Genomic DNA, 19,039 nt, shown 5'->3' on the forward strand with positions numbered 1-19,039 from the left:
ACTACACGCAATGGATCAACAGCAGAACGAAAAAGGCATTTGCAACGAGCAGCAGTGTTAGCGAGATGGACAAATACCTCCGTCTTGAGCCACAAGATACGCAAGAGCCAATCCAATGGTGGAGGGACCACAAGCCTTCATTCCCGGTGCTAAGCAGCTTTGCCTTGGATGTCTTTGCCATTCCGGCTATGGCAACCGACTGCGAGAGGCAGTTCAACCTAGCCAAGCTGACACTAACATCGCAAAGGCTCGCAATGGGCGCCGACACGCTGGAGCGAGTTCATTGTCTGAGGAACTGGGTCCGACACGGCGGGGTAAAGCTGGGCAGTTGGGTCGGTAATTGAGGCTTTGGATCCGGCGTAATACCTTCACATACTCAATATATAGGCCTCCCATACAATTGATTGAGACGAGCCAATCAAATCAAAAAAATCAACTTTGGACCGAAGCCCCATCAGACAAATCAACTTTTACCTCAAAGTTGATTTGATTGATTTATGATGAGCGCTGACTCTTACGCGCTGGCCGAAGCTTGAACCGGCTCGTCGACGAGCTCAAACAGCGCCGCAGGCGGGGCCAGGGCCAGGGCCGGATACAGGTACAGATAGGGACCCCCGTGCCCGATGACCCAGGCCCGGGACCAAGGCCGACTCGGGGCCAGGGCCATCGGGGGCGCTGGGCTCGGCTAGGGAGGAGGCGGACCGCCCCTCGTCGACGGTAAGCTGGCCGTCAGGTAGGATCTTTATATATTTATAGCAGTAACTAGTCCGTATCTATCTATCTATCTAGAAGGCATTTTTTTTATTAATTCTTTTTTTTTTTTTTTTTTTTTTCTTTTTGAATATTAAGGAGCAGCAGGATCAGCGCATTGCTATATCATAGTCCTTGCAGCAAAGCCTGGCCCCCCAGCCGCTGCACACGCAAATATCTCAGCGCCCGCTCGTCTATACAGCGTCGCTCTTGAACCAAACGGACCGCCAGAGCGTAGCAGTCCTCCAGCCCTGGAATTGCATCGATTTGGCTCCTAACCGTCGAGATATTCGCGTGCGCGGCGCCGGGCACTTATCAGATGGTAGTTGTGTAATCACATACGATTTCCCGAAATTACTCCGCAAAACGACCCCACGATAAGTTCTGCTTATCAACTACGTTATATCGAAAAGAATGTATTACGACGCAACTCTGGGGAAATTGGAGAGACGTCTAGCGTGCACGGACCAGAACACGTGCATTGCGTCGCAATGTTCGTGGTAATCATTGTAGTAGGCGCCCCACCACCACCCCGCATTCAACGCAACCATCGTGAACGCAACCCCAAGTTGCTGAGGGGATGCTGTAGCTTATCAGCCATGCCTTGCAAGTCTATATAATGGTGCTTCGTGTTACTCATACTTGTCTGATCGAGTAAAAAAGATTACTGTTCTGGCCTTTTCCTAAATCACCAGGAAGACGTGACTCTTTTTGGTCTGGTATACCCTAAACACCAACCAAGATTAGAAACCTTACATGCCACAGCAGCCGGCATAGGCTCTCGGCGTTCATCAAGACAAATTCGTGACCTGCTTATGAGCGCTAGAGGGATAGAAACTGTACCGACAACGAGAGGCCAGGGTTACGGGTCAAGACTGAATTTGAGAGCGAAGGGGGGATCCTACGCTACACACGTATTCCAATGATAAAAGTTCCGATCACTCTGCCAATACCAAGGTGACAACTAGGACGCGTCCACCAAAATCATTTACGCCTTGGAAGAACTTTCGTAGCCTCGAGCTGATCAAACGTCTTACAGAGACTCTCCCAAGTGTCGAGATATCTGACAAAACTGTTAGTAACAGAACCAAGTCGGGCAAGAAAATGTTGGCTTACTCGGACCACCCAAATCGTCGCGCTTTGCTCATGCTCATGATAAGATCGTAGTTTCTTCCCCATACAAAACCCAAGAAACCCCATGTAGCTTTCTCTAGAGCGTTCTCGTCCAAGCCATCGCGTTTCGATAACTCTTTCCATGCTTGCTTCACATCCGTTTGCTGGCTCCATTTGACCAAGTCGATGCTTTGGTCGATCTTCCCACGCTTCGTAAGACCTTTGAGTCCCGATTGTTTCTCGAAGAGACTGATGAGCGGAGTGGGATTCAAATCTTTAGTTGAAGCCAAAGATCCAGGCTGCTCAGCAAATTGTGACTCGCTGACTTTGATTCCATAACGCTTTGCCACTTGTGGCCATAAGTTCTGCCAGCTCTCTGCATCTCCATTAGTGACGTTGAAGGCCTCATTCGCAGTCGAAGACTCCAACACGACCCATTCACAAAACCTTGCATGCAATGCTGCATCGGTGTAGCAGTCGAATCCAGTATAGGATATCTGCGATCCAGGGAAGGCGAGGTCGTTGCCCAGCTCCTTGCTGATGGCGGCATAGATCCCAAGCGCAGTAGTCAGATTCATGAAGTTCCCGCGCGCGTATCCGATGACGTCGTTGGGATATGTGACGTTCCAGGCTGTTCGACCATTACTCTTGTCACAGAAAGAGTGCAGTATATCTTGCTGTCGGTAGTAGAAATTGGGTGGGAAGCTCGATTTGTCCGTAAGCCAGGGATCTGACTCGACCATAGGGTTCTTGATAGGTCCCAGGGCAACGCCGTATTGCTTGGCACCAGTGATCAAGAGAATGCGCTTGACTTGCTGATCAGTCCCATTCTTGACAAGTGCATCAAGAAATGCTTGAAGCATGTCACCGTTGACGTCCCAGCTTTTCTGTTCGTCAGATTGTTCAAGATAAGCACCAAAAAAGACGTATTCCGCCTTAATACCTTGAAGGTCTTTAGCTAAGTCGTCCGCGCTACCCGTGAGATCGATGTGTCTATGTTCGACATTGGAAGGAAACTCTTCCTTCTGGGATCGTGAGAGGGCGTAAACCTTGCTCCATTTCTGAGGATCGCGGCCGAGTTGATGTACGATTTCACGGCCAAGAATGCCTATTGTAGAAGTAAGTAATCGACTATGTAACCAAGAATCGATGTCGACCACGTACCAGTGGCGCCAACAACGATAGCGGTTGCCATATCTGATAGTACAGTTGTAAATTAATGATATGTTGTTGGAATTGATCAGTGGAAGTTGAAATACGGATGCTTTATAACTGAGCGAGTGCCAGTTTGTGGTGGCTTATTAATCCGACTATGTCGTTATAATCTCACTGTGATTCTTGGAATGATGTCGATTATGCGTCATCAAACTGTAGCTTTGACACACTCTGCAGCTATGGACGCTTCAAGATACACCAGTGACGAGCTCAGGAAAAAGGTTCTTACGTCAATCGAAATTCGTAAGCGAATCTCGCAGCCCTGATTCATTGTATTTCTAGACTCCCCACAAGCTAGCCCTGAGTTGATAATTTCAAGGGTGGCATTTGCGGTGTTGAGGCTTGTATGACGCAGCAAGTGATTAACGTTATCACAGAACCACTATGATTAACGTTAACCTTACGAAAAGGCTGTTGATTCTTTGGCGATTTGTAAATGTGGAACCAGTCAAAAGGTGTAGGGCGCAGTTGTAGGGAGCGACTGTAGGGCGTGGTTTCGAGATTGTGATCGGAGAATACCAAACGTTGCACAACACAAGCTGTGATGAAGCTTGTTGGCTCTTTCCTCAATCAAGTCCTGTTATATATCAGCCCCCGAAACAAAACTCAGTCATGTCTGGCATCACTCACATCGTTCTTTTTTAATTTAATGACTATGTTAGCAATGAGACCGTGGGTGATGTAAGTTCTGGCCATCTTTTTCACTCCCCTGTATTGATACTTGACCAGGTAGTCGCTAGAATGTTTCGATTGAAGGGTGAGTGTATTTACCCCGATACTAGAAGACCCTACATCCTATCGCCTAGAGGCGGGCACGATAACTCTGTAGAAGGGAGAGAGGTAAGTCTACAGTCCAGCTGGAAAGGTGGCATTAGCTGAATGAGATCAGAACGGCATCACACACGTGTTTGTGGTAGAGTTCGCCAATACGGAGGATCGCGACTATTACACATTCAATGAACCGGCCCACCTCAAGTTCATTGAGAGCCTGGATGGCATTGCTATGCAGGTCATGGTGGTAGATTTTTCCGACAATTCCTTCTGAAGTACGTGTATAAGATGCCTATTTCACTCACTGAAGTATGGATAAAAAATTTCCAAGGGCATCAATATCACTCCTTCTTCTCGATTTACATTTTCTCGGAACAGACTTTAATCGTCATTAAAAAGTCGTTGGCAGACATTTGAGCGATGCCGGTGCGTTTATCATGTAGATAAAATCCGCCCCTCAATGGGTGGCCATACTCATCCTGGACATGAATTCCGATCAACCTCAGAGCAATACAGGTATAACCATGACGTCCACAAGCGTTTCTATTTTGATATAAACTGGCTAGCGTAGAGTTTGACTGCGTACTGGTCTTACAAGACAACCTTCCAAGGTTTAAGCAGAGACAACAATCGCTTTCCTAACGCAACAGCAGTACTAAGAGACATCGTTTACTGTACGTCATTGATGATCAGCCAGAATGACAATTGGCGTGGAATTCCCACAAATGATTTATGTAACCAAGGTTTCTCGTGGAAATCTTCCAGCTCTTGCTTTCTCTCCTTGTGGCATACGGTCGGTTCAATCTAATCCAAAACACAAGATTTCAGCAATTACAGACTATGCAAATGTAGCTCCCTCTTCGGCCATTTGAGATCAGATATGTCCACCATCCTGCACCTCCTTTTGCTGGCCAGTGACTGCTATGTCCAGCGTACCATCAGTGCTATAACCGAATCGTGCTTGATGCTCCACTCTTTCCCTTGGGCGCGAAAGATAGCCGTTTGTTCGCCATACCACTGTCTTGGGCTTAAACACCCCAACCAGCAAGTCGTTCCTGCCCTTTATCTGTAAACAACAGCTTTCCCGTACTGTAGCCCACGCCATATATCAACGGATAACGCGCATGCCACCACCAAAAATGATCATGGGAGCCAAACCAACCAAACACAAGATCCAGATTGTAACAGAGATCATTGCAGGCACCCAAAACTAACAAGCTCATGATGGCACAAAAGTGAACCGCCTTGTTTCCGTAATGCTTGTCGACGATGAAGGCATTCACAAGGCTTCCCATTGCCCCGCCCATTCCAAGTGGGCAGAAGAAGATAGTCCACATGAGCCTGGGAAACATGTCCCGGAACCCGGAGAAGAAGATGATGCTTACAAGGAGCATCAACACCTCAAAAATGAAAGAGTTGAGCCAAAAGAGGAAGAATGGGCGAATGTAAACGGTGCGACGCTTTTCAGCCGCCACCTTATCCTCGTCTGTACTGACAATGACTTGATAGTGGTTTTCTGAAGCCATGATGATGGAGCTTCGGTGAATTGCGTTGTTGGTGATGAGCTATGGAGAGGGGTGAAATGAACTGCGAATGGAATGATCTCGAGTCCCGGGATACGCGGTGATGGGTATCTTTCTTATGAGCCGTCCCTCGACGATCAACATTTGAGTTAAAGGCACGGCAATACTAGTTTCACGTACAGTGTAGGTGGGATGATGAAAGGTATAGGAGGATGCCTCGGTAGACCCACTTCTAACCGAAAGTCCGTGGTTGGAGGATCGTCCGAAAGCCCCGATGGTAGCGGTAGTTAACTGCCGGCTTGAATTTAGGCTGGTGGTGATGGTTTTGGGCTTGGTTTACTTCCTTATCAAGGTAACTGTTTCGAGGACTTGATGAATGCATCCTCTCAGTTGTATGAGAGCTGTTGAATGAGGTTGTCTCTTGCATCTATATTCTCACTTTTTTTGCTTTTTGTTGCTGAAGGGAGCAGAGCCCTCGAGAAGCACACCTTAGGTTACTCCTAGCACACATTAGTCTCAGATGTTCTCATACTATGCTAATGCCGATGAGGCTGATATCGTATTGGAAACATCAGTTTGAATGCGGGGTAATAATACCATTCACCAACCAAGAATTGCAAAAGTCCGTCGGTCTTTATCATATGGGATGGCAAGCAAACAAGCTCACTGTATGACAACGAGTCAGTCTTGACTTGTCTGAACCGAGGCTTGGTTATGGCCTGTGAACCTCGATCCGACTTGAAACAAGGTTTCCTACTCAGGAATATAAGGTAGCTTTCTTCCAGGCCATCTTACGCCATCTTACGATTCATCGAGAGACATTCGCCACAAAGTCTTGATCAATATGCCGCGATACTATAGTCTTTCTGATGGAGCTCAATTGTTCTACGGGTACCTGACTCCCGCAACCAAACCTCCTGCATTCAGCCCAAGAAAAGGATCCAAAACGTCCCAGAGACTTACCCTTGTTTTTCTTCATCAATGGCCATTATCATCTCGAATGTATGACCCATTGCTCTTGACCCTTTGCGAAACATATAGGTTTAGATGTATTGCACTTGATCGACGTGGTCATGGTCAAAGTGACTGGAGTGGTCCTGACAAGAGTGGAGACATTGATTATAATGTTCTGTCTCGAGACGTTGTCGGTCTGTTAGAACATGTCAATCCAGGGCCGTTTATCTTTGTCGCCGCAAGCATGGGTACTGGAGAGACTCTATTGGCTCATACCAATAGCGATTATGTGAGAAAATATTGTAAGGTGTGTCTCAAAATAGTTGTTTATCTGCTCTCAAGTCGCTTACAGAATGTCTAAGGGCTTTGTCTGGATCAGCACCTCGCTCCCTTGTCCTGTAGCGTCGCCCGAAGCCCCCACAGCTACGCCTAGAGAGGTATGGGATATGATCCTAGACTCACTGAGGTATAATCGCTCCCAGTTTGTGTCGGAAAACTTCAAAGGGCCACTTGGGGTTGGATCATCAAACACCGTTTCTGATAAAGACATTGAGTTGTTTGAGCGTATCTTCGATGCTGCCGACGCTCTAGCGGTGGAGAGGTGTGCGCAAATGTTCACTTCAGAAGACTTCACACAGAGACTGGCGGAGTTTGGTCGAGACAAAAATGTGCCATTGCTTCTTATACATGGCGGTATTGATGATGGAGTCCCTCTTGCTGCGAGCGCGGAGCGAGTTCAGCAATTGGTTCCGGGAAGCCGACTTATTGTATATGAAGATGGTGGACATGGTAAGGCACATTATCTTACAGCGTGGTGCAGTTCACTGATCTTTTCAGTTCTAGTTTTGAGCCACATCAAAAAGCTATTGACCGACATTATTGATTTTGCTGCTTTGTGTAGCACGTAGCCACATGGGCCAATACGTCGAATCCTTGATAAGAAGTCCTACCAATATGGGAGCAGTCACTACTTGACACTCTGTGATGAAAGAAAGTGTTTTTTATTGTTGTACAAGCTTCCGTCAAAAGTAATTTTGAAGGTCAATGCTTAATTGCGCAGCTTTCACGCTCTTGCAATAGTTAGTGACTTGTCAGTTAAATTATGTTGTGATTGAAATGGAGAGCTGGACAGTAGTTGCCTTGATGTTGTGTCTGTGGACGAAATCTGTAAGCTCTGCTCCCAAATCTTTGGTGCAGAAATCGTGAAAACAAAAAGCAATGTTCTTTGCAGACAACTGGGCACTCTGGAAGAGGGGATCTGCATTTCTAGACGATTAAGTCTGCTCAAACAGATCTAAAGACGCTGAAACGAGACTCAGGTACTCTTACTCTTGGCTTAGGGGTAATAGACGGTAGTTATCTCTTTTTATCATTAAACGTTATGTTTTTAACCGTCCGAACCATTACTCTCGACACTCTGTGAGAAAATTAGGTGCAGGCATAGGGTAGTTGAATAGAATAAACCCGCATCGGCTAAAAGTTCAATATCATTGGCTTGTTGGTCAACGCCCACCCACTCTTGGCGCTGCACATAATCTCAGCTGACTGCAGCGCAGCATGATTTTTATCCTCCGTGGGTCAATACCCCTCAACAGTTTCTCCAACTCTTTGAAAATCAGGTTTCATTGCAATTACGTTCAACAGCTCTTTATAAGGTAAACGACAATGGCTGAAGCCATCGGTTTGGCTGCCAGCATTGCTGGTCTTGTCCAGCTGACGGGTTCTGTGTTCAAGCTGGTCACCAAGTTCTGCAAAGAGGCCAAGGATGCGCCATCCAAAGCCCAAGAACTTGCCACCCAAGCAAGAGAGCTCGCTGGAATATTTGAAAACCTCAGATTGCTTGCATCGTCGTTAGAGGCTCGAAATTCAGACTGTACTCTCAAGACGCAGCATCTCCATTCCTGCCAACAGACATTGGACGAAATCAACAATAAACTTGATAAAGCGCAGACCGATTTTGACAGTGGAAAGCCAGCGAAACGGTTCTCACGACGGTTAAGATGGCCCTTTTCGCTATCTGAGACCAAGGACCTGGTCGCAGATCTGGCGAACCATCGCGATATTCTTCATCTGGCGCTGTCTGCGGATAGTATGGATGCTCTGCTGAAGAGCCTTGCAAAACAAGACGATTTACATAATATGATTGAAAGAAAACTTAGCTTCGACACACGAGTTCAGCTTGACAAAAGACGCAAGGAGATCATGAACTTCTTCCTTCGCGTAAACCCGCAGGACTATCTCGAAGTCAGCCAGGAGCTTCGTCACAAGGCCACAGGATCATGGCTTACAAGTGGCCACCCCACGTTTTCAAATTGGAAAGACGGTACCAACTCGAAGCTGTGGTTAAGTGGCATTCCTGGTTAGTAGCCCTCCTGGCCACTCAACTGTTTTGTGAGACTGACGTCGTTACAGGTAGTGGAAAGACAGTCCTCTGTGGATTGGTTGTCGAGACTGTCCTCGAAAAAAGCGACGACTCAACAGCAGTTTGTTATGCATTTTGCGACTACAAAAATCCCCATTCCTGCTTGCCCGAGAACGTTGTTGCTGCCCTCGCGGTCCAGCTTGGCCTACAGGGAGAGGAAGCCTTTGATGTTCTTGAAGAGTACTTCGACATGTTACACCCTGATGACAAACTTCCGGCACAGCCGAAGCTAGAAGACCTCCTTGAACTTGTGCAATACATGGCTGAGGTATACGACAAGGTGTTCTTGGTAGTAGATGGCGTAGATGAATGCGGTAGCCATGTATCACGGATGGCCGACAGTCTGAAAGCCATGGCTGACAAATCCGAGAACATTAGCGTCGCTATCTTCAGCCGGAAAGAAGAAGAAATTAGGGAACGACTGGAAGGTGAATTTGAGCACATCGAGGTCATGGCTCATACCAAGGACTTGGAGGACTATACCCTGGCCGAGGTTAGCAAACGAAAAGTTTTGAAAAGAATGGAGACCACGAGTCCGGAATTATACAAAGACATACTGGACACGCTAGTTCAAGGCGCACAAGGGATGTAAGTATCACCCAGTTGCAACTTCTTTCAAGGTGACGAGATCGTTGTTGATATCCTGGTTCAGGTTTCGTTGGGTTGCTTGTCAGATTGATCACATCTGCGACCAACCAAGTAACAACGCTCGAAAAAGAGCATTGAGAGAATTACCACCCACTCTCAATGGAACATATGATCGCGTTCTGAACAACATCATGTCGTGTCATCCTGAGGTTCGAGCTCGTATACAGAAAGCCCTCCACTGGATCGCCTTGGGATCTCCGAAGTTGAAAGTTTCGGCGTTGTGTGAAGCTGTGTCAATTCAAAAAGGTATGGAAGCTATCGCAGAGGATGATGTGATAGAACCAGAAGTCATATCCCGCCACTGCGGCTGTCTGTTGCGTAGGTCCTTGGATGGCAACTATTTTGAATTTGCCCACTTCACCGTCTTGGAATACCTCGAGAAAGTTTCGATAGGAGAGTTTCGGTATTCTGAGGAACTGGCCTACCAGTCATTGGCTGAAACTTCAGTGAGGTTTCTGTTGTTTCCATGCTTTGACAGAGTCCCTACGTTCAGCGAAACGGTCGAGAAAGCGTATTGCGACGAGAGGGCAATAACGCATCCATTTTATCCGGTCGCTGAATGGATACCAAACCACTGGCTGAGAAGCCTTTGCCCATACTCTGCTCGGTCCATGGTTCTCGAGAAGGAGCCTATACTCTCCCTGCTGAAGCGACTATTTAGCCCAGAAACAGGACACTTCCGAGCCTGGCTATACCCCTTTTTCTTTTACGAGAGAAACGAACTCACCACTGTATTCTCAAGCAGTACCTTACACATAGCCACATGTTTACTAAGCCCTCAGCTTTGCAGTTTTGCTTTGGAACAGGGTGCCGATGTGAATGGGCTACGTAATTCCGAGACACCGCTCTACCTGGCAATCATACAGATTCGATCCGAGAGCCAGGAAACCGATGAATCTGATTCTTTTTGGAGTAATCGTCACATTAAAGTCTTCAATCTTTTGTTGGATCATGGTGCAGATGCATCTTTCTCTGTGAAGGGTAAGAGTTGCTTGGCTCACGCTTTTGAATCGCTGAGAGGCTGCACCATGGTTCCCTTCATTCGTCCATCAACACCAGTACCAGCCGACGCAATAACAGCATTCTTGGATCGCAGTTGGAATGACAGCTCGGATGATCAATTATTGCATGCGGTCTTGGAATTATGTGGTTCCAATGATGCTCCCCCACAGTGGCAACCTATGGCAGCACCGGCATTGTTTCATTCTCGAAGGCGAGGCCTTTCTGCCCCAGAACAGGCAATTCACCTCTCCGCCAACAGCTACAGTAACGATGACTATCCTAAAGCACTCCAGTTCGCTATAAGAGCCGGTCTAGTGGAGGATCTCTCAACTCTTATCAGGGATACACGATTCAAAAAATACATTGAGAAATATGCTTTCGACTTGTTAATCCCTTTAGCCAGGATGACACTCTCATCGAGTGGCCAAATGGCTGAAATGCTTCTAGACTCTGGTCTAGATCCAGCAAAAGTCGATTTTAGTCGCCAAACCTGCCTTCACTTCAGCTGTGCATCAGGCAATATGGAAGTAACCCAGGTTTTCCTTGATCATGGACTGAGCCCGGCTTGCACAGATATCAACAACCAAAATGCATGGCATATGGCTGCTACCGCGGGGCATACCGATATACTCAGGCTCCTATGCCATACAGATGAAAGTTTCTTGCTTGGTTTGGCTACTGTAGCTCATAAAACCTGGACGCCTTTTGGCTTAGCCCTTATGAACGGCCATGTTCAGGCATGCCTCTACCTCCTAGAGATCTGCCCTGCAGATAGGTCATATTTTCGATCGGATAGACCGTTGCTCTACCATGCGGCCAAAACTGCATCGCGGGAGCTTTTCAGTGCCGTGCTGGCCAAAAAGGGTATTGATTCTGCGACTTACAAGTACGGATCAACCCCGATACATCATCTTGATGCCACGTGTACGCCGGAGTTCGCTGAGTACCTTAAGACTCTATATGATCCTCTATGCTTTGATAATTCAGGAAGCCCCCCTCTTAAGTGTTTTCTCCGCAGATGGCTCGAACACAACGAAAACATAGAAGTGGGCAAGGTCAATGTTCTCCGTACAGAGATGTTGCAGATTTTAATCCCAGATTGCTTTGAGTTTTCTACCAGCAATAAAAGGGTACATGCCTGGGAGATTGTATGCGCTGCCTTGGAAGGACAAGAGCTCTGTTGTTATCCGACCAACCAACCGAAGTCTGACGGCCCGAACAGTAAATGTTACTGCGAATACCATCTTGGTAGATACTTGCAGCCCATCTTCAGGTACGGAGTACTGTCATCCTACGAGACAAAAACACACAGTTCTGGAATGGAACCACTCTTGAGAGTTTTGGGGAAGTACAATGGAGAACATTTCTGTGCTCGATCGATCATCATGTTGATAGACGAGGTCATGGAAGCCTCGACTATTAAGATGTCTTCGAATACCGTCGAAAATGGCTTTCGGCTCTTGGAAAACGCCATTCGCAAATCTGGATCGGGCCTAGTATCCAAGTTCATTGACTATGGGCTCGATATTCACCGACGACCTCCGAAGGAATTGAGCTTTGACTATAGGGAATCCCTGTTTGAGACGGCGTGTCGCACCACTAATTCTAAGACTTTCGAAGTTATTCTAGCCGGTATTCCGGCCAGCGATCTGAGTGAAAAAACCCCAACAGGTCAGACTCCACTCGAGCTAGTAGTCCAAGGAACAAGCTCAGACAAGACATCGCTCATCAGGGCGCTTTGCAGCAAGGGCGTGAATCCAAGGTTAGCTCACTCGGAAACGCCCCTAATTCTCCAGGCAGCCGAAAAGGAAGAATGGAAGGTGGTCCAATGCCTCGCAGAGCTTGGAGACGACATATTTGCCAGACAAAGCTTAGACGGCTGGGGGCTGGCAGAGAAAGCCGTTTTCCAAAACAACCTTGAGATGCTAAAGTGGTTTGTTCAGCTGGTTGAATCGATCGATCGAATATCGCAGCTACAGACACGCTTTACGATAGATTTGCTAAAGAAATATGAGGCCAACAGCAATCTAACTCATCGTTGGTATGACCCAGAGTGCACTCTGTTGCACATGGCTTCCATCAACCATATCATATTACCATACCTTCTTGACCAGCAGGTATTCTCAGATATCAATATCACGTCCAAACTCGGACGAACACCCCTTCATCATGCCGTAGACTCGAGTTCATGGCCATGCTGTCAAATCCTAATCGAGAATGGAGCAGACCTAACCATCCGAGACTCTTACGGGAGATTGCCCATTGATGTGGCTTTTGATTCTGGCAAGAAAGATCTCGTTGAACTATTGATTCAGGCAGGCTCTCCCACTCCATTTTTTTATAGGCCCCGAGATTATGCTAGCACTACAGATCAATCTAGTAGTATTGATCTCGTTGAAGAATCTCTGAAGGAAGAGTCTTCCATTTCATATGGCAGGTCTAAGGATGCCGTGTCCATCGAAACTGTCTCGGATTCTGGCAGTGATGATCTCATTGAACCATTGCACCAGACAGCCTCAAGACGGAGCAGTTTCGAGATGTCTATCAGGACAGGGTGCCTTAGTCGTTGCAAAAAAGCAGTTCAACGTGGTTATTCCATCCATCAACCCTTTTCCAGCTGCCCTACTTGTACGCCTTTGTTCATCGCCATCCAATCCCAACAGGAAGATGTGATTGGTTGGCTACTTGATCAAGGAGCCAGCACTCTCGGTGTCATTTGTAATGATATCACTCACGAAGACATAGTTATCTATGCTGCATCTGTATTGCAATCTCCAAGCTGCGTGGGCAAGGTTTTATCTGCTGTTCACAAACGACAAGCTATCTGGCACACAAACCTATCCAATTCCATTTACTTGGCTGTACAAAAGGAGAAACCTGATGTCTTGGCCATCATTTTGATGCATGTCCAAATGCATATTAAACAATACTAGTGAGTGGACCAACGTTGATGTTTCGGCGCTGCAAGCTTCTAACGCCGTCAGCGATACTTGGGGACATGAGCTGGACGGCACCGCTCAACCAAATTCAGTCCAAAGGTTGAAACCAATGCTCTTGGACTGCCCAATCAATTTCACGAGTTCATTCAAAGAGACGGCGCTTCATTGTGCCGCAAGGATCGGTAGCCTTAAAATGGTTGAGACGCTTCTACACCACGGCGCAAACGTGGATTCCGAGGATGATGATCTGGCGACGCCTTTGATTCACGCTGCTTCTAAAAATCATCTTCCAGTTGTGGAAAGGCTTCTCGCTCACGGTGCAACGGTTGGAGCTAGAGATATCCGTGGAAGTACCGCTATGACATGGGCAATCCTGAATGGAAACTTCGAGATGGCCAGGCTGTTCGACAACATTTACGGTCAATCGGCAGTGGAGACCTTCAAGGATCTCATCTCCAGGGGACTAAGACTGGATCGTTGCAACCAATACGGGCATCCAACGTTGAACTTCATTTTAAGCCGAGAACCTGTGAGGGATTACATGGTTCAGACACAATCAACACCACCCATGCCGGCAAAGAAAGTTGTGGCGTCAAGATCCCTTTTGGAGCTAGCCGATATCAATTGCGTACCAAGCGACATCAAGAGGTTCTTCCTCTCTCTGTCACCTATGATGGCTCAGAAACTCATGGATCAAGATGACAGCACTCATGGTACCCCTCTATGTGCTTCAGTGGCGATCAACTGTTTAAAGTCAGCAAGGTTGCTACTTACACTTGGAGCAAGCCTTGAAAAACCCGGTTCGTCATTTGGCACGCCTGTCATGTGTGCAATCGTATTTGGAAGGTTTGAGGCGGTCAAAATGTTGGTTAGAGAGGGGGCCAAGTTGAATTACACTGATGAGCATGGGGGTAATGTCAGTGCACTTACGACGAGCCTTCCCTTCCCAAAAATCACGCAGTGGCTACTAGTTGGGCAGTATCAGGACCAACAAAAACTCACAAATAACCCTTTTTACGAAGACATTCCACTCAGATTATGGAGCGGTAGGAGGGCTCTCAAGTCGACACTTCTTAGCAGGCAAGAGCGTTATTGGGGGGAGTCAACACTTGCTTTCTGTACAAGATTTCATCGGATGAGAAGACAAATGATTGGTCAAATAGTAAGTGGAGACCTAGTATGGGCATAAATCGGTAATGCCAATACTTGAGTAGAGCCGGGGATTGGAAGGCGAAAAATGTGTGTAGTCGTGGTTATAAATTGTAATTAGAAAGTGGGAGTTATCACAAAACCAAGATTCTAAAGGTGGATTGGGAGCAAAAATGGACTACCCTGCACCACGCGGAACTGCCGTGATTGGTCCGATCTCTACATCAGTCCTAAGCTTGGCAGCTGACGAGAATTGCCATAAACAGAACTAGTGCTGGTCGCGGATGAGCAACCGACATCGTCCGTCTGTTTTAGTAACCATAAATTCAATGCTTTACAAATCGCAACAACGGTTCACTGCAAAAGAGAGAAAACATTCTATACAGATATTCACATATGTTTCGAGTAGAACCAGTCGATCCTCCCTGTTTAAGCCTCCAGATAATTGCTGATTTATAGTTGTAAGAAGCTTGTGGAACATTCCGACTATTACATACGAGCACGTAGACAATCTTCGGCGGCGTTACCTGTTGCTACTCAAGCGTGACTAGTCGAGGCGTAGACATGCAGGGGGTTAGACAAGCATTAGCTTAACGTTATTTGAGCTGACTTTCGTAATAGAAGCGGAGTTTTGTAAGGGATATGGACATAGTCAATATACGCAAGCTAAACGCCGTTCTCATCTCATAAAAATGGCGGAGGATTCAAGTATTTAAAGGGCAGACATGCTGTGGGCAATATTGGTCCAAACCATCATCTTCAGCTTTATCATCATTAGCTCACAGTTATTTCTACCCATCTTTTACCATATTGTTATCGATCCACCCCATTAAAGCACGACAAAACTACATTCTTGATCCCCAACATGGCTCCCATTCTTGACGAAAATTCCAAAGCCAGCGAGCTTGTGCCTTATTACACCCCCCAGATTGAGGACAAGGTCATCCTCATCACGGGAGTTTCACCTGGTAGTCTTGGTGAAAGCTTTGTCAAGCAGGTCGCTGTCTCAAAGCCGGCTACTTTCATTCTTGCGGGCCGAAATCCCTCCAAGTTTCAAAGCCTGATCGACGAATTGAAGGCGTCTCACCCAAAAATTCAGGTGAAGCCATTGAGTCTAGACCTTAACTCACTTGCAAACGTACGAAAGGCTGCGGAGACTGTACTCTCCTGGTCCGGTGATGACGTCCCTCGCGTTGACGTTCTGGTCAACAATGCTGGCACCATGGCTATACCATATAGCTTGACCGAGGACGGCTTCGAGACACAGTTCCAGACCAACCATCTCGGCCATTTCTTGTTCACCAACCTTATCATGAGTAAGATTCTGAATGCCGAGGCACCTCGAATTATCAACATCAGTAGTGCTGGTCATCGTCACCACAACATCAGATGGACTGATTACAACTTCAACGGCGGCAAAACCTACGAGAAGTGGGCTGCCTACGGGCAGTCCAAGACAGCCAATTGTTTGTTTTCAGTCTCGTTAGCCAAGAAGCTTGGATCCAAGGGTCTTGCCTCTTTCAGCCTCCACCCAGGCGGCATCATTACTAATCTCTCAGCACATGTCGATGACTTTACAGCTCTTCTAAAAAGTATGCAAGACGTCGACGTAGTCATGGGAACAAAGTACATGTGGGGATTAGATGGAGTCAAGATGAAAGACTTGAATGAAGGTGTCGCAACTCATGTGTTTGCGGCCTTCGATCCCACCATTGAGCAGAACGGAGTGTATCTCAACGACTGTCATGTCGCTGACCCCTACAAGGAGGAAGTCTACCCCTGGGCAACCAGTGACGTGAGCGCGGAAATGCTTTGGCAGCTGAGCGAGAAGCTGGTAGGACAGAAGTTTGAGTATTGAGTGCTTGGCATACGGCATGGGCGAGAATCCTAGTAGCTTCGAGATTAGGATGGGCCCGTGTTTCCAATACGAGATGCAACATGAATCGAATTGCTAATCTTCCATGTTGAGATACCAAACGGTGAACCTGGCGAGTAAAGAAATGCCCTTGGGAATTTTATTGTATATAGAAGACTGAAGATAGATCTCTTCAAACATTTGAGTGGCTAGTTATCGACTGACTCAGATGATGACCATTTGCATGCGATGATGAGTGGCCCTGTATAGCAGTGGTGTTTCAAACAAGAGTTCGTCGAGGCCTGACGCCTGATCATTTTCGATAGAGTTCAGGGAGAAAGTAATTTATCAAATATATATTGTGATAATATGAGCGTGACGTTGTTTGATGGTTTCACTACGCGTATCTCCCTTATATGATGTTGGACTGAGCATATCTACACACTCTATCGATGGAGGCACATATTCCACTTAGCTCAATTTACACATCCCGCCTTTTTGAGTCCATGTGCTCCAGCTCACGAAACTCGGTGTCATGAGCAAGCTTAGATCTAGCTTGGTTAGATGGCACCACAACTTCGTCTCCAAACAAGGCAGCGATCTCCTCGAGAGATTTACCAGACTAACCTGAGTCAGCATTCTCGTATGAATGGGGTTATATGATTACTTACAGTCTCTGGTAGGAAGAAGAAATAAAACACAGCAGTGGCAAGGTTCGACGCGATAAAAAGAGAGTAGTAACTGTGTTTAAATATTAGTCTTCGGTTGCCGTCGTGAAAGTCAAATATACTTACCGCCAGCTGACATTAGCAATAGCCAGAGGTGTGACTTGAGACAGGACAATTGCTACCACAGACTTTGATGCTACAGCGAATGCAAGACCTTTGGTTCGCAAGAAGAAAGGGAAAAGCTCAGAGGGTACCACCCAGATCATGGCGTTAAAGAATATGGCATAGCTCAAAGAGTAAACAAAGATGGACGCGATGGCAGCCCGGGCACCAGCCTGGTTTTCATTGTCTACGGAGCCGAATTGTGCGCTCAGAGCCATACAAATAGCAATCATTGAGCTTAGCACAAGAGAACCCGACCATAATGTGAGGGTACGCGGTAATTTGTCAGCAACGAAGGCGAGATATATGACTTGGCCGATGATGCACATCATGCCATACACGCCGCTGATAAGGAGGGCTGTGCGACCATTGAAGCCAACAGCTTGATAGAACACATTTTGGAAGTTCTAATTACTGCTGTTAACATATGTCGAGATATTCTTCCGAGGAAATTTACCTGAATAACTGACGAGCCAGAAAGCTGACCCATGGTAACGATGAAAGAAGCAGTCATTGTCCGGCGGACATATTTCCTTGAGAACATGTGTCCAAGTGCTGTCATCCAGTTGAGATTTCCTTGATCTCGCTCCAATTGTATTTGCTCTTGGATTTGAACAAGCTCCCTGTCGATGTAAATCTCGTCATCCGTCTTGCCGTGAAGGCTGGTCAAGACCTGTCTAGCTTCTTCGTGACGATCTTTTAGTACCAGCCAACGAGGTGAAAATGGCACAAAGAAGATCATGACACAAAGGATAACGGGAACTGGGAGTTGCATAGCCATAGGAATGCGCCATTGACCGTTGCCAGATGAGAAAGCACCGGCGTATCCAATCCAGTTGGCAACGCCGAATCCGATCGCTATCATCATGCCTCGAAGGCCAACCAGAAAGCCGCGTCTGTCTTGTGAAGACACCTCGGCCAGATAAATGGGAACAACCGCGAGTATCTGTCCACATCCGATCCCTGCAATGAGCCTTCCGGTGACCATCATGCCAATGTTGACGGCAGCACACTGGAGTACTGCCCCGATGATGGCTGGGCTTGGATATCAATACTGAGAATCGACTTGAGTTTATGAATTACTCACTCAAGATAGATGCAAAGAGGATGGTGTATTTGCGGCTGAACCTGTCCGCAATGTATCCAGTGGTTAATCCACCGATAGCCTGCCCAGCATTGTAGACAGACACTATTGCACCTTGATACGTAGTGTTGACCATGGAAGGCCCATACATGGCCAATTTGAAGGTGTCATGGCCAAAGGTAGTTGCAATAATGCCTGTACGGACTTATTAGAAGTCACCTATCAGAAGAGTTAAGTCTCTTACCTGAACCAAGACCATAGATGAAGCCGCCCTGAGCAGCTACTAGAGCCACAGCCACAGCGAGAAATCTCATGGTTAGCAAATTACTGTGATGAGAAAGAACGCAGTAGTATCCGATGCCGGGAATTGGGGAGTATAGAAGGCATGGGCATCAGCACTTCCCCGCAATCTGGGGTCCCCAAAGATCTACATATCGGGATGAGGAGAGAGATGCAGCCGCCGCAAGAACAAACCGAAACGCCGAGAGGTGTCGGTTAAGCATGACCCGAACATTCGCTTTTAGTAACCCAACGTAGGATCGGAAGCATTCCTTCATGTAAGACTCATGATCATTCTGCGGATCTCAACCGAGTCTGGCGTAGAGTGAAACCAGAAATCCACAGCTCCGCTGATCTGAACTGACGATGTTACTGATCTCGTTCCACAACTTCGTGGTATACTACCCCATTCCCCGAAGGAACTCTGGAGTCTATATAGCGATATTTCATGACCTAGCCAAAGTTGAACGCTTCTTTCAGGTTATCCGCATCGCTCTCGCCACCT

At 47.0% G+C, this 19,039-nt stretch overlaps 6 protein-coding genes across 6 annotated transcripts; 3 read left to right on the top strand and 3 right to left on the bottom strand.

Moving 5' to 3' along the window:
* Nucleotides 1-1,734: 1,734 nt before the first annotated feature.
* On the bottom strand, nt 1,735-3,058 carry FOBCDRAFT_241462 (uncharacterized protein; the record flags this gene model as incomplete). The annotated part of the gene is made up of 3 exons (XM_054705271.1): nt 1,735-1,813; nt 1,867-2,971; nt 3,028-3,058. 3 exons carry the CDS (start codon nt 3,056-3,058, stop codon nt 1,735-1,737), a joined length of 1,215 nt encoding a protein of 404 aa, XP_054561246.1.
* Nucleotides 3,059-4,877: 1,819 nt separating this feature from the next.
* FOBCDRAFT_185953 (uncharacterized protein) lies at nt 4,878-5,375 on the bottom strand (the record flags this gene model as incomplete). The annotated part of the gene is made up of 1 exon (XM_054705273.2): nt 4,878-5,375. One exon carries the CDS (start codon nt 5,373-5,375, stop codon nt 4,878-4,880), a length of 498 nt encoding a protein of 165 aa, XP_054561248.2.
* An 841-nt stretch (nt 5,376-6,216) lies between these two features.
* Nucleotides 6,217-7,234, top strand: FOBCDRAFT_139585 (Alpha/Beta hydrolase protein; the record flags this gene model as incomplete). The annotated part of the gene is made up of 3 exons (XM_054705274.2): nt 6,217-6,637; nt 6,729-7,115; nt 7,164-7,234. The coding sequence occupies 3 exons, from the start codon at nt 6,217-6,219 to the stop codon at nt 7,232-7,234; spliced, it is 879 nt and encodes a 292-aa protein (XP_054561249.2).
* Nucleotides 7,235-7,991: 757 nt separating this feature from the next.
* Nucleotides 7,992-14,526, top strand: FOBCDRAFT_139200 (ankyrin repeat-containing domain protein; the record flags this gene model as incomplete). Its single annotated transcript, XM_059608037.1, has 5 exons — nt 7,992-8,689; nt 8,743-9,336; nt 9,401-12,791; nt 12,909-13,330; nt 13,383-14,526. The coding sequence occupies 5 exons, from the start codon at nt 7,992-7,994 to the stop codon at nt 14,524-14,526; spliced, it is 6,249 nt and encodes a 2,082-aa protein (XP_059465257.1).
* An 825-nt stretch (nt 14,527-15,351) lies between these two features.
* Nucleotides 15,352-16,344, top strand: FOBCDRAFT_139631 (short-chain dehydrogenase; the record flags this gene model as incomplete). Its single annotated transcript, XM_054705276.1, has 1 exon — nt 15,352-16,344. One exon carries the CDS (start codon nt 15,352-15,354, stop codon nt 16,342-16,344), a length of 993 nt encoding a protein of 330 aa, XP_054561251.1.
* A 629-nt stretch (nt 16,345-16,973) lies between these two features.
* FOBCDRAFT_140811 (general substrate transporter) lies at nt 16,974-18,569 on the bottom strand (the record flags this gene model as incomplete). Its single annotated transcript, XM_054705277.2, has 5 exons — nt 16,974-17,082; nt 17,136-17,578; nt 17,629-18,206; nt 18,259-18,450; nt 18,500-18,569. The coding sequence occupies 5 exons, from the start codon at nt 18,567-18,569 to the stop codon at nt 16,974-16,976; spliced, it is 1,392 nt and encodes a 463-aa protein (XP_054561252.2).
* Between the last annotated feature and the right edge of the window lie 470 nt (nt 18,570-19,039).

The sequence above is a fragment of the Fusarium oxysporum genome, chromosome VII, assembly GCF_013085055.1.
Source record: "Fusarium oxysporum Fo47 chromosome VII, complete sequence".
NCBI lineage: Eukaryota > Fungi > Ascomycota > Sordariomycetes > Hypocreales > Nectriaceae > Fusarium > Fusarium oxysporum.